The sequence below is a fragment of the Salvia hispanica genome, chromosome 3 (assembly GCF_023119035.1).
Source record: "Salvia hispanica cultivar TCC Black 2014 chromosome 3, UniMelb_Shisp_WGS_1.0, whole genome shotgun sequence".
Classification (NCBI taxonomy): Eukaryota; Viridiplantae; Streptophyta; class Magnoliopsida; order Lamiales; family Lamiaceae; genus Salvia; species Salvia hispanica.
In genome coordinates this window covers 49,147,405-49,163,334 of record NC_062967.1, presented here as the reverse complement: position 1 = coordinate 49,163,334, position 15,930 = coordinate 49,147,405, and the positions used below count along the sequence as shown (strand labels likewise).

Genomic DNA, 15,930 nt, shown 5'->3' with positions numbered 1-15,930 from the left:
GAGCTCGTGCGAACCAGCACTGCTGCTGTACTCACCGGAAGAGTTGATCTTCGTCCACTTCCAGCCCGAGTCGACACTCGCACAAAACTTTTGTGAATCCCTGACCACGAGAAAGGCCTCCCATTGGTCAAACTCTTTGAACTTCAATTCTTTGTCGGGGTACTGGGACATGAAATTTGTCAACACAAGTGGTGTGAATGAAATGAAGTTCAACGAGCCGTATTTATAGAGTTTTTTTTTAAATAATAATAATAATAATTAAAACTCGGACGTCCGACCCACGCCACAGCGGCGGACGTCCGGTCGGACGTCGGGCGGATATCCGAGCCCATCCGACGGGCGCACGGGACGGGCGTGTCCTACCTTTTTCCTCACTACGGCGGACGTCCGGTCGGACTTACGCGACATCCGCCGTTGGAGATGCTATTATGTTATATTGTTGATATTTGTAATACACTATGTTAATATAAAAAAAACATTCACGAAAATTTTCATATGATAACATAATGACGATATTATCCTTTTGTTGATATTTTGTCTACTATTTATTGAGATTCGTAAGATTTAATCTCATCCACTTATTTTTAAATCTAAAGATGGAGATTTAGTCTTGATTTTGGATTAGAGTGCTATAAGCATTAGAATATGACCAATGACGGTACATATACTCACTTATCTAAGTTTATAGTACTACTAGTATTTTAGTATTCTTGTTTTCTGCATTATAGTTATCCAACTTATGGAGTAGGCGAGTAGCTCGCAATTTAGAACCAACTAGTGTAACACCCGTGCGTAGCACGGATTATTAAGTTACTTTTTTATATTTTTTAATTATAAAAAAATGAAGCAAATATGTACATGACATAAAAAAATAATATAAATAAATATATATGCAACAATAATTTAAACTATTAGAAAATAATAACAAATTTAGTAAATTCATAAATAGTACTCCCTCCGTTCCATAGTAATGGAGGCAAAACTTTTCAGCACGGAGATTAAGAAAAATTGTGTTAGGTGAGTTAAGTAAAGAGAGAATAAAGTGGAAAATGAAAAAGGTAGAGAGATGAAGATAGAAAAAAGTTAGAGAGAGTAAAGTAGATATAGAAAAATGTGTTGACTTTTACTAAAAAAGGAAATGACCCTATTACTATGGAACGGACGAAAATGGAAAAACGCCTCTATTACTATGGAACGGAGGGAGTAATATAATTACACACTAAAACCCTCCATAACAATATAAAAAAATTATGGAAACCTAAAATCCTAAGATGGCTAAGCCTGTCCACAACAATTTCCTGATAATAATTGAGCCAAATACACTTAAACATATCTGAATTGAAATAGTATTAAACAATTGAGCCAAATAAAATTTGAAAAAAATCTAAACTGAACCAAACAAACCGAACTAATTAAATTAAATTAACTAATTTGTCGTCCCTATTCTTCACTCTCGGTGTAAATTGACCTTTGTTGCTCTTTTTTTTCCAGGGTAATATCAATTATCAAGTGTGCTTGAAACAAAATTCCTGAAAGAATACACAAAAATACCCACAAATCTAATTAAAAAACATAAACATGGAGTAGTAAAATAAGGAGAAAAAGAATAAAAAAAATTAAAAGAAAATAGCCTAACAAAAACTATTACAATAGCATGAAAATTTTCACAATCTGATTCAGCTAAAAGATCATCAAACCATGCACAACATCAGCAATATAATTTGAATGATTCAAACTTCATAACTATTAACACGTTTATAATTGACATAAAGCCTGAACCAGTAAAGAGCTTCCACAAGCCAATTCCATAAAAATAAATATAAAATTATAGATACTAAAAAAGTACATTTAGAAAGCAGCATTACACCACCCTAAGATTGAATTCTTGAACTCTTTTAGTTGCTAAAAGACAAAAGGGAAAATACACGTACGGCAGGGTATTCTAACTTCATTGAAATTGAAACCATTCTAAAGTGATATACGATTATAGCTCTTTTCCCTATCAAAATGAAGAATGAACAATTAGACAAAGTTAATAATAGTTGGTTGTTAGATAAGTGAAAAGATCCATATATATATAGATGCAAAAGCTATGAGTAGAAGAATAGGCCGTAAATAATCAATCATGGTGGAGGGTCAATGCTCCTAATTAATTGTCTGTTTTATTCCTGAAACTGAAAATTAATTTTGATACACAATATTCATAAACTTTATTGATAAAATATTAAATGCTAATTGGCTAGCTAATTTACATCATTAGAATACTCACACGTTGTATGCTAACTGGCTGCCTAAATTACATCATTATACATTCACATTGTCTTCATTAATTTTTTTTCCATGGAATCGGTTACATCTTAAATCTTAATAGGCTAATAGCTGCTTAAATTACATCATTTATCATTTTATTTAGTGGGAGCCGTTCCAAAGTTAATGATAAATGACCAATGATAATATGAAAGTATTCGGCACGAAGATAGTTGGGAACCGTTCTCTTCGTCATTTTAAAATTGTATTTATATCCCTGGCATAAAATAATTATTCAAAACAACCCAAAACTCGCCTTTTATATATGTATAGATACAAAGATTAAAGAGTATTACATATTCATTTACCTTTAATAAGCAATACGAATATTAATGTATTTATAAATTGTGAAAATCATATTCCTTTTTATAAAAAGTTATGTTTTTAAGAAAAAAATTACTATTTGTTATTAAATAAAGCCTTATTTGATTTTATTTGGAATATTATGAAAATGTATTAATAAATTGTGAAAAAAGATTTATTTTAATAAAGAGTTTTATTTAGTGCAGAAACGATCGTTTTGAATTTTATAAAACTTTATGAATGACTCTGTATGTAGTATATTATATATTGTGAAAAAAAATAATAAAAGAAAAAATTTAAAAGCATATATCTACCACACAACGAATGTCTATATCCGGTTAAATCCCATGATCCCTTCAGAAATAAAACAGTTAATTGGTTAAATGGCATTCTTGCTATAGATAATTCTATTACTCCTAATTAGAAGTACATATTTTTTCTTTTCCAATTTTGCGTTTCTTTATTTGAAAGATTATTGTAAGAGGTGCTATTTTAGTTGACTTGTGGACATGACACCCTAACAATTTTGATTAGTTGTATCCTCAAATTAGAACCAACAAAAGCATATAGGCAATTATAATTCGTTTCATCTATCAAAGTGGGACACCAGCTGTTTAATACGATGTTTTTCAATATATATTTAAATTTTCATTCAAAGATTTTAAACTTAATTTTTCAAAAAAAAGTCGATCCAGTTGTTTTTTCAATTGTTTACGACAAACACACACATCGCCATTGTTTTATATTTCTACGGTGAAGTAGTATGCTGTCATTTAATACGGAACTGTGAGTGAACTTACATTGCAGCAAAAAAGGCGATTCCGTCGCTTTGCCTTGGCGGTCCCCACACTCCGATCCGACATTATGTGAGGGGTGAAATCAAGCTACGCAGTAGTTTGTTAAAGGGGAGGATCTGCTCCTCCGTTGCCAACTGCGCTATGCCCATGCGGATGAACTTTCATAGGGGAAGATCCACGCGTCCGTGACACTCATTCATCTATGCAAATTCAGTTTCTCAGTAATATTTATTTCCCTCCCATCTATATAATTTCTTCCATTCTTAATCCTAATCCAATCTAATAGAATATTTTTCCTTTTCATATTTTTATATTATTTTTAATTAGTGAAAAAATATAGTACCTCTCCCAAAATTTATCCCATTTTACCATTTTCATATGTCCCATAAAGTTTGTCCCACTTGGAATCTTACCAAAAATAGATATTAAATACACCCTCAATCTCCTTCTCAATGTGGGACCCTTATTATACTACACACTTTCATTTAATACAAAGTCAAATAATTTCTTAAAACTCGCGTCGGGTCAAATTGGGACAAACTTTGGGGGCGGAGGGAGCCATGTAAATTACTAGTACTATTTAAAGTGAAGTGAGGAGAAAGGATAAGGAGCGAGAAAGATATACTCCTATATCGATAAAAAATGAAAACCTTACTCCCCCCTTTCCAAAAAATAAGGACATTTGGAACTGCACGAGAATTAATGCATAATTGGTAAAATAAGAGAGATGAGGAGAAAGATAGTTAAAATAATATTAATAGATAGTGGGACCCACATTATTATTACTACCTCCGTCCCGCATCAACTGTCACATTTACTTTTTTGCACTTATTTTGTAAAAATGATAGTAATAAATAGTTAAAGTCAAGAAATAATAAAATAAGATAAAGAAGTTGAAATGAGATAATTTTATGGGATTGATAAAAAAGGAAAGTGTCCTTATTTTTATGGAACGGATATCTAAAAAATAGAAAAGCAAAAAGATGTGATCCACTAAAACATTGTCATTTAGCATAATTTAATTTAAAAATATAACATGGCTAATTTATCCCCTTAAACGATCTCAGATGTCTAATTTCAAAAACTATGCGTATTTCAAGTATCGTGTGAATTTTAAGTCACCACCGTGACTAAGTCAGGGAACTCGGTGTCGTGCCAAAGTCTGGTCTTTAGCAGGGCCTTGGGTGTCTCGGTTGCGGCCTTAGTGTCCGCAATGCGTATCTCGTTAAAAAATTTAGTCCAAATTGAGTCAACAATAACACAAACGATATTTTTGCGTGGGCACATGGGGACACATCAAAGTTCTAGCACTGTCTCTAAATAGACTACTCACCAACGAGTCCTCCGTGCATTTGGATATAGTACACTTTTGAACTCTTCGAGTGCTGCTATATTATTGTCGTGTGATTCTTAGAAATACACACAACCGAAAGTAAATACAAATACAAACAAATAATAACATGAATCACTACTATTAGATCAAGAAAACATTAAATTTCGTTAAAAAAATCAATTACCTTCAAAATAACGGGCAAGTCTGTCAATGTTGTCGGCTGTGTCTACATGGAGATCTTTGCATGCTCAAAAGGGGAGGACGAAGATGCAGATCAAAATGGCAGCGCAGCCGGCGGCCAAGATGGCGATCAGACGGGCACACTCCACATTAATGTGATGTCTGAAAGCTAAGTCACTAGAGGCCATAAGAGGAAAAGATAAAAGAAGAAAGGATTATAATTGCTTTATGATTGCTTGCTTCATTAATTGATGTAATCGGATTAAATACAATGAGAGGAAAGATCTAGATTTATGCTAGCTGGAAAATAGTACAATGAGGACCACAACCAAATGTTGCCACGTTGCCCAATTCCTTAATCATGCTTAGCAGCTTGTTCAATTTCCTTAATCTGTATTCTATCACGCCCCCGCAATTCGAGCGAAGATAGCGAGCAAATGCCGAGTTTGTTGCGCAATCTTGCGAAGAATTGGAGGCTGAGAGGTTTGGTGAGAATGTCCGCTACTTGATCAACAGAGGGAACGTGACGGAGATCTAGCTGCTTAGCAAGGACTTTATCTCTAACAAAGTGCACATCGAGTTCGATGTGTTTGGTGCGCGCATGGAGGACGGGATTGGAGGCTAGAGATATAGCGCTCAAATTGTCAACCCAAATGGTGGGTGGCTTGGGCGGCAGCATGTTGATTTCAGAGAGGAGCGACATGATCCATGTGACTTCAGAAGCGACGTGCGCAAGGCTGCGATACTCGGCCTCTGTGCTGGAGCGAGATATCACTGATTGCTTCTTAGAGCTCCAAGAAACAAGATTTGAACCAATGAAGGTGCAATATCCAGTGACGGATTTTCTATCGTCAAGATCAGATGCCCAATCCGAATCACAAAAAGCACTGATAAAATTATCAGAACTACGAACATGAAGTCCATAGTCAATGGTACCAGCGAGGTAGCGCAATATGCGTTTCACAGCTTTCCAGTGTGTGTCGAGAGGAGAGGCCATGTACTGGCTGACTTTGTTAACACTGTAGCTTATATCAGGCCGAGAGATTGTGGCATATTGCAAGGCGCCCACTGTACTCCTGTAGAGTTTACCATCAGGAGTCGGATTACCAACCGATTTGCTTAGCTGAGGAGAAGAGAGCATGGGAGTGGGAATTCCCTTAGCATCCTGCATTTTCAATTTGGCCAAGAGCTCCTTAATATAAGTGGTCTGATTCAAGTGAATGCCCTGTTCAGTCTTGGTAACTTCAATTCCCAAGAAGTTCTTCACTTCACCCAGATTTTTCAAAGAAAAATGAGAACTCAGCTGATCAATAACATCTTTAACACATGATGAAGAATTCCCAGTAATTAAAATGTCATCTACATAGATCAGTAGATAAACAACCTTGCCATTTTGAGATCTGTAAAATAACGAGGCATCTGCCTTAGACTGAGAGAAGCCAAGAGATACCAACACAGTATGCACAGTGAAAAACCATGCTCTCGAGGCTTGTTTGAGGCCATAGAGTGACTTGTTGAGCTTGCAAACGAGGTTGGGGGAACCTTGTTCAAAACCCGGAGGCTGCTTCATGTAAATCTCCTCCTTAAGATCACCATGGAGGAAAGCATTGTTGACATCAAGATGAGTGATAGTCCAACTGGCTGAGGTGGCTAAACTGAGTATGATTCTGATGGTGTTAGGCTTGACTACAGGGCTGAAGGTCTCAAAATAGTCAAAACTAGCTTGTTGAGAAAACCCTTGGGCAACCAATCTAGCCTTGTATCGAGCTATAGCACCATCTGACAGCCTCTTGACTCTAAAAATCCATGTGCAGCCTATAAGGTTCTTTCCCGGAGGTAACTCACATAAAGTCCATGTGTGGTTCTTGAGCAAAGCAAGGAATTCATCTAACATGGCCTGCTTCCAAACAGGAATGAGTAACGCTAAGTAGGCAGACTTCGGAATAAGGGATGAGGGAACCACTGCAACAAGTAATTTGGGTTTGAAAACACCAGATTTTGCCCTGGTGACCATGGGATGTGTGGAGGTGGTCTTTTCTGTGGGAGAAGGAGATGTTGTGGAGGCAGGGGATGTAGGTGGAGAAGTATTGGGTGCTCCAGTGGAAGATGATGATGGAGAAACACGAGATGGATCAGTGAGTGGTTCTTGAGTAGAGGAACTGATGTGATCATGTGGGTCAGTGTGATGAGAGAATGGTTGATTATGATCCTGAAGAGGAATAGTAGCATTATGTGAAGGATAAATTGGAGCGGAAGGGTTATATTCAGTGGGATGGTGTAGAGCATTATGTTGGGAAGGAGGTTGAGTGTATATGGAAATAGGAAGAGTGACTAAGGGTGATGTATGATGATGTGTGGCATTGCATGGAGGGATAGGGGCTGAGTTTTTATGGGGAAATTGAGACTCATCAAAGATGACATCTCTTGTAACAACAACCTTACCATTTGGAAGTAAAACCTTATAACCCTTGTGAGAGCTACTGTACCCCAAGAATGTAGCAGCATCAGACCTGTACTGTAACTTATGTTTATTGTAAGGCCGAAGATGGGGGTAACAAAGGCAGCCAAACACTCGTAGAATGCTGTAATCTGGCTTAACATTGAACAACATCTGATAAGGAGTCAAGGATTTGAGTACCTTGGATGGGATTCTGTTGATGAGAAAAACCGCGGTAACAAATGCATCGTCCCAGAATGATGAAGGGAGAGCAGCCTGCCCCATCATAGCAAGACCCATCTCAATGATATGCCTGTGCTTCCTCTCAGCAAGACCATTTTGCTGAGGTGTGTAGGGGCAAGATATTCTGTGGTGAATGCCATTCTCTTTAAGAAAACCAGATAATGATTGGAACTCCCCACCCCAATCAGATTGCAAAACCTTGATCTGATGTGATAATTGTTTTTCAGCAAGAGCCTTGAATTGAGGAAAAATGTATCTGAGTTCACTTTTTGACTTGAGCAAATATAGCCAAGTAAACCTGCTGTACTCATCAATAAAAGTCACATAATAGGAAAAACCATTCCTGGAGAGTATGGGTGAGGGACCCCAGAGATCACTATGAACTATGGAAAGAGGAGCAGTACAAGTAGAAGAAGAGGGAGAGTAAGGAAGTCTATGAGATTTTGCAATGCAACAAGGATGACACAACAAACTTGATTTCATTGAATTAAAGTGGATGTTACAGCTTTTGAGTGCTTTTTCTACTACATCAAAGGCACAATGGCCTAGTCTCTTGTGCCACAACTCTAAGCTAGTAACAGGAAAAACTTTGTTTGAAGTAGAAGGAACTACAGCTGAGCATACAGTGGGTAAGCCACTGGAGCTTTTGTTAAAAACAGGGGAGATAGCCGACTTGGAGTGTGAGTGGAGAGGATGTGGAGGCTTGTGAAGAGTGAAACGATAGAGACCTTGATCAAGGATACCCTTGAGGATGACTTGCTTGGTTGACTGATCCTTCACGAAACAAGACAGAGGGTGAAATTCAAAGAATACACTATTGTCTTTAGCAAATTGAGACACACTAATGAGATTTTTTGTAATTGAGGGAACATGCAGCAGATCTTTGAGGATTAGAGATTTAGACATGGTATTTGAGGGAGAGGAATAAAGAACAGAATGACCAACATGGGAAATATCAACTTTAGATCCATTACCAAGATGAAGTTTCTTACCACCAAGGTATTCTGATCCTGATTGCAGATTTGACATATCATGAGAAACATGATTTGTGGCTCCTGAGTCAGGATACCACGAGGAAGAAGACTGATTATCAAAGCTGAAGTCAGGTGGGGGGTAAATGATGGTGGGGAGTAAGAGGGTGTACAACGAGCTTGGGCTAAGTGAGCTGTTGGATGAGGGTGAAAACTGGAGTGAGGAGATGCAGCTTGTTGGAAATGGGGATGGGGCTGTCTCTGTGGCTGTGGCTGGTATGGCTGAGGTGAGGTGAAGTTTTGATCAAATCTGTACCAACATTTCTCAGCCATGTGACCAGGCTTGTGACAAAGCTGGCAAGAGGGTCGATTTGAGTAGCCTCTTCCACCGCGACCTCTCCTGCCCCCTCTGAAACCCCCTCTCCCACCATCACTTCTCCCTGGATGATGTTGCTGACTCTGCTGAAAATTGGGCATGTCCCACTGATTGGAAGTTTGAGCTAAATTGAGGGAGGGCTGGGATCCTTCGAGACTTCCTGCACCAGACATGGTGGACTCCAGTCTGGTTTCAAAACTATGCAAAAGTGTACAGCGAAAGACTTTGTACAAAACAAATAAATCAGATAGGATCTATTTGACCGATTATGCGATTAATCAATTCACATGTTAAACAGATAATTGCATACTAGAACGCAAATAATTCATGCTTAGAAAATATAAATCCTAAACATGATTTCTACGGTTTAGAGTTACCGATTTGATTCTCCAAAGAATCGACGATTGCTCGCGCCTTCTCCACGTGATGATCTTCAATACTAGACCACGGATCTTCTCTCTGGTTCCCGAACTGTATTCCAATATCAGGGTGGGCTGATCTTACTAGAATACTAAGACTTAAATAAAGAAGATAGAAGAAATCCTTTTTGGAAAAGGAGTGGAATTCGAAAATTCCTACAGCTGGGAAGCTGAAATTTTCGAAAAATACGAAATAATGAAATTGTGATTCTTCTGTCTCCTTTATTCTCCTATTTATATTAAGTTCTTTATGGGCCCAGACAGGGATCTATGGAAGGTTTTGGATATGGGCTCGCCCAATTAGCTTTTTACTAATTAAATTGAACCCCAATTTAATATAAGCTTATATTGGAATATTACGAGCAGCCACTACAGAAGTAATATTGCACTCCCCATCCAAATCCGAAATTACAAGTAATCCGGGTTTCCATTATTTATATTATTTATTTCCCACGCTTAAGATATAAATGTTCATTAATTAATTAATGTCTGCTATGGACTTAATTAATTAACATCTTATTAATTCCAAGAGTGGACTTAGCAAGAAACACTTATTTATTATTCATAGAGTAATAAAACTCCAACTGGCCAGTTTTCCGAATAATAAAACCTTGTTCGAGCTCCTCTTGAGGACATTATCAAACGAGACTCACCTCGTGCGCGATTCAACATAATAGCAATCCTAGCACCGCTAGATATCAATCACCACTACCCAATATATCAGGATTATTGGGTTGCGAAAAACCCGCACCATTTGATAAGTCAAAGTAGTGCATAATCAATACCGTATGCTCAATGCTAACGTATGTAGATTAAGAAATAGTTATTTATCCAGACCTAGTCTTTCAGTAGATAGCATAAAGACACGTCTTGCTTGTTAGATCCATTCAGTGGTATACCACACCAACGTCATCTTATTTCAGAAAGGCTTAGAAATAATCGGACTCACATTGCAACCTTTCACGATAGGTAGTCTAAGCCTATCTGGGTTGTGAAATTCTTCTTTTTCTTTTGCAAAGCATTGCATAGAACCTGATTGTGTTACCTTAAAGTGGACGACGCCCACAACCAGTCTACTAAGCAAAAGACTTAGACTTTGTTTGCTTCTTATACATTCAAATGTTTATAAAACATCTTCTAAATGCACAAGCAAACACAATGTATAATATACTGATTCTATTCGTGCGAAACTGCTCGAATAATACTGAATCGGGTTAAAAGTGGATTATAGAGTTTTACGTATACAAGCAAGATTCTATTCGAGCGAAACTTGCTCGAAACATGCTTTTCAGTATACCAAACCTAACACTGCACCAGACATGGTGGACTCCAGTCTGGTTTCAAAACTATGCAAAAGTGCACAGGTATCTTGGACCGTCCATGCCTCAGTTTTTGAGGAGATGGTCATCACAAGAGGATTGTAATCTGGACCAAGGCCAGTTAGAATATAAAGGATATGATCCTCTTCAGTAACTTTGCATCCTGCAGCATTGAGAAAATCAACACAATTCTTGATTTTGCTGAGGTAGTCACGCATAGGCATCGACTCCTTCTTTAGCGACTGCAGATACATTCTGTATTGCATGATCTTTGCTCTAGATTGGCTCGCAAAGCTTGTTTGTAGGGCTTTCCAGACATCTTTGGCAGATCTAAGACCTACAACTAAGGTCATGGCGCTCTCAGATAGCGAAGACTGGATCTAAGCGGAGAGCAACTGATCTTGCCGATGCCATGCCAAAAATTTTGGATTCGCAATGTTAGATCCAGATCCAGGATCTGTAATCAATCGCGGAGGTGCCTCCTCTTCACCCGTGAGGAAACCTTCTAGATCATGTCCTATGACGATAGCTAGGATTTGTTGCTGCCATATCAAAAAATTGGAATCAGTGAGCTTGACACCGAGAGGGTGATTATAGTTGAGAGTGGGATACTGTGGTGGTAGTGAAGAATAGAGGTTAGAGGTATTGATTGGCTCATTTACGATTTCTGCCATTGCCTCCTATAGGAGAGAGCTAAGCAGAAGAAAACAAAAAATAGCCCAGGTTACGAAACCTGCTTTGATACCATGAAAGCTAAGTCACTAGAGGCCATAAGAGGAAAAGATAAAAGAAGAAAGGATTATAATTGCTTTATGATTGCTTGCTTCATTCATTGATGTAATCGGATTAAATACAATGAGAGGAAAGATCTAGATTTATGCTAGCTGGAAAATAGTACAATGAGGACCACAACCAAATGTTGCCACGTTGCCCAATTCCTTAATCATGCTTAGCAGCTTGTTCAATTTCCTTAATCTGTATTCTATCAATGTCATCTTGATTCCAGGACACCACTATTAGAGTGAAACTCAGCATGAATGCTGAACGAATCTCTCCTTAATCTTCGGAAAGAATCGCCAATACGTGGTTGCAACTGCAAATTTATTAGAAAGCATTGATTATAAAGATAATTTCCAAATCACACATTGAAAACAAAAGGCAAAATAATAAAGAAAAGAAAACAAGCAGTATATGGTAGTTAAGAGAGGAATCGATCTCTTTGGTATGATAAGTGCGCATTTCACCCTAGGCTAGTCATGGTTTTGGTGATATAATTGTACATTACCACTAATATAATTTTGTATCATATGTTGTGTATTAGAGATTATAATGCCTAAATTTTGCCTAGTGAATCTATTTGAAACTTCAAAAGACCAGCATTGGTGGAATGCCAAAATACCTATGTGTAATAATAGTCAGAGCTACATTCCCTTTCTGATATGGATTCTCTAGATACAATGTCAACATTCCATGTAGACAAAATTTGTGTCAAAATTTTTGGTGTGGAAATTTCGCACAATTTGAAAAATTATTGATTTTTATTACCACTTTTAAAGGTTGTGGGAAATACCAGATTTTTGTGAAAGTTTGTGATTTTTCTAACCAATTTTCCTAAAAATATGGTATATCCCACCTCCTTTAAAACTGGTCTAAAAAATCACCAACTTTTCGAACTGTGTGGATTTCTCATACTAAAGTTTCTAGTATAAATTTTGCCTATGTGGAATGTCTAAAAATCTATGTGTAATAGTCAGAGCTACATTCCATCTTGTGGAAAAGATGAAACTGATGATGATATGGATGCTCTAGAATCAGAGGCGGCGGACCTACATGGTGTCTTGGGGATCCCATGGAACCCCCAACTTTTGTATTTATAACTATATATATATATATATATATATATATATATATAGGGAGATGATCAAAATAAGAATGCATTTAAATCCAGAAATGCAGCCCAAATCTTGGCCCTAGGATTAGATGATCTAATGGTCAATAATTAATCCAAAACACGAAAGGTCATAATTAAATAGTTTTAGGTCATATTATAAGATTTGGGTTTATGTCATGTTAAGATCATTTTAGGTCATGCTTTGTTAGCATGACCTAAAAATAAACTAACTATGACCTAAACATGCCCTACGTATGATCGTGTTCTGCGTTTCTGTATTTAAATCTGGTCTTCATAGATCAAAACCCTATATATATATTAGGTCACAACATAGAATTATATATTGGCTGGCGCAGGTGGCTGAATTTTCAGGCTTTCACTTTGGAGATTCAAGTTTGAATCCCTGTGAGGGGCATACTTCATCCTCAATTTGTTTCCATCTCTTCTCTCTCGTCAACATTTATTATTTTTTATAAATAGTCTAGGATAAGCTATTAATTTCAAATTATACAAACTTTGCAATAATTTGCAATAATTTTTTTTTTCATTTCGTTAACACATTCTCATTTTTTCAAATAGACAATTTAAAATATACTATTCGCTTTGCAATAATTTTTTATTTTTTTTTTTATTTTGTTAATACTTCCCATTTTTTCAACTAATTTTAATGATTATATGTATGTCTAGTTATTGTCACATTTTTATTATTTGTCATTGAGTGGAATCTATATATGTCACAACATCCTCATCACTCATGCCATAACTACTTGTGATGAGTTAAATATCGAAAAATACTCTACAATTATTAATAGTAATTTGGACTCCGCCCCAGTCGCGAAATCCTGCGTCCGCCACTGTCTAGAATTAGTATCGGCATTCCATGTAGGCAAAATTTATGTCGAAAACTTTAGTGTGGAACTGATGACGATATGCATGCTCTATAATTAGTATCGACATTCCATGTAGGCACAATTTATGTCGAAAACTTTAGTGTGAAAAGTTCGCACAATTCGAAAAGTTGGTAATTTTTAGTTTTTACAACCATTTTTATAGGTTGTGGGAAATACTAGATCTTTGTGAAAATTTATGGTTTTTTTTACCAATTTCCCTTTTGCGTGAAGGTCGAATTCTACAAATGAAAAATCTAGAATGAATTTTTTATTCAAAACCAGGGCTCATTTGATAATATACTGTAGTATAAAAGAATTATCACAACATTTTCTGAAGATTCGTAAATAGACATTAGGGCATCCACAACAGAAATCTGTGGGGGTGAGCAGCTCCGCGCTCGTTGTTGGACTCGTGTCCTCGGCAAGTCCATGATTTATTTTTAGAATTTAAATTCTGCAATTTTAAATTTTTTAGGATGTAATTAAAATTTTTAGGATTTAATTATGTACTTAGTTCTTAATATTTTAGGAATTTGTAACGGTATTTAGGGTTTTCTTAATGAAGCTTTATTGTTAAGAAATGTTTTTAGTAATTATAATTATAAAATTAAATAATAAGGGATCCATGAATAGTGAAAAACATGCTCTTGGGGAAGAGCGCGGTTAAGGGTGTTGTGCCTTTGTTTAGAGCACGGAATAAAAAAGAATAAAAGTTGGACCGAGCCCACAGCCGTGCTCTTAGCTAAGAGCGCCGTTGGAGATGCTCTTATAACTCAAAACCAACGGGGGTATTTTAATTATTACTAGCTCTGTACCACAATAAAAGTCACATTTTACCATTTCGGTCCCTTATATTTCACTTTTAGCATAAATGATAAATAAGTCTCATACTCCACAAACTTATTTACTCATATTTTATTATAAAATCAATATAAAAAAGTGAATTTTTACTATTCTTAAATTTTTAAAACATTATCGTGGGACAAACGTAGTATGTTATGATTACTCCTGAAAATTCTGAAATCTGTTTGCCCATGAATTTATGGGCTAGAATATTCTATGGCCCATGACTACTCCTGAAAATTCAAGAACCTTCTTTCTTTTGTGGATTATAAAACGATAAATCGAACTAATAGACAATTGCTTCATTTTCATGATTTATGATTGATTTCGTATCAAATTCTCACCAGATTTGAAGTGTTTTCGCGCATGATTGCGTCTACGCGGCCGTTAGCGACCAAATTCCGGCCCATCTATTCTTCGAAGGGAAGATGGGGTAATTCAATTGTTTCTAATTATCACAGTTTATTGATTTAGGATAAATTGAGTCCTAATAATCCTAAATGTTGTATCAGTTGGCACAATGATTCCAAGGAAACAAGCAAATGAAGATGGTGGTGATCAAGCAGGTATCGAGAAGGGAAATGCTGAACCGATTGTTACTTTCAGCAGGCCACCGCCGCTGCCCCCTGTTCTTGGATCACTGGTGGCTATCTCGGTGCTCGAATCCTTGAATAACAAAGACGACTGACAGGTGACATGAATCATCATCTTTTCCCCTGCTAGACTTTGTGTGACCATATGGAATACCAAAACCTAGGAATAAGCTCAATAGTCTGCTTACTTGTGATAAATCTTTGCTAGGTAATGAAGAGTTTTGAATGCAATCTGTAAGGTTTAGTAGCTTGATGTACCAGGATAGGAACGGGGCTATCACGATGTTGTATGTGATTGGTAGTAGTCGAAACTCGAAGCATAGTATCTTGACTCTTTAATACTCCTATATAAACAGGTGATGTTGTGTTAGTATGGTGTGTAAGAATAAAGATTTGAAAGTAGGAGTTGCTGTCATACATTATGTAGCTGCTGGGAATGTATCAAATATTTGAAGTGACAGTGTTGAATATAGCTTATTTTCAGTGAATGTAATTTGCATGTGTGAAATCAATCAAAAGAGACAAGTATTCCTCTCGAGTAGATGTTCCCCAAAAAATGTTTGTGGCTTATCACTAAACAATATTGAAACGACAGATCTCCAAGTACCAATTAGCAGCAACTGTATAATCGTTACCTTGACATATAAACCTCCACGTTAAATTGATAGTATGTTGTTTAAGGAAATACATCATCCCCTGTAGTATGCAAAGGAGAAACTGGTTACAAAGACAAAAATCAAGAAGTCGCATTACCATCTTTCTTAACATTATACTCCAATCTTTCATGTCTTTCAACCAATTTAAATTGCACCATACAAATTTTTCAAATAGACATGACCTTTTGGTTGGAAAGTGTATTCACTTTGAATGTGATCCATAACTTGAACATCATAACTAGCATTAGGTCTCTTAAGGCTCAAGTCACTAACCATGTTTTTCGGATTAGATTTTTCACTTGCAACAATGATCTTGGAACACTTGAAGTTAAATCATTCCTTAGTTTTTGGAAAAAATATCGATACATAATT

At 36.6% G+C, this 15,930-nt stretch overlaps 1 protein-coding gene across 1 annotated transcript; it reads left to right on the top strand.

Annotated features, from left to right (window-relative positions):
- The first annotated feature begins 14,582 nt into the window (after positions 1 to 14,582).
- Positions 14,583 to 15,390, top strand: LOC125211375. Its single transcript, XM_048111130.1, has 2 exons — positions 14,583 to 14,742; positions 14,822 to 15,390. Exons 1-2 carry the CDS (start codon positions 14,676 to 14,678, stop codon positions 14,995 to 14,997), a joined length of 243 nt encoding a protein of 80 aa, XP_047967087.1. The 5' UTR covers positions 14,583 to 14,675; the 3' UTR covers positions 14,998 to 15,390.
- The last annotated feature ends 540 nt before the right edge of the window (positions 15,391 to 15,930 follow it).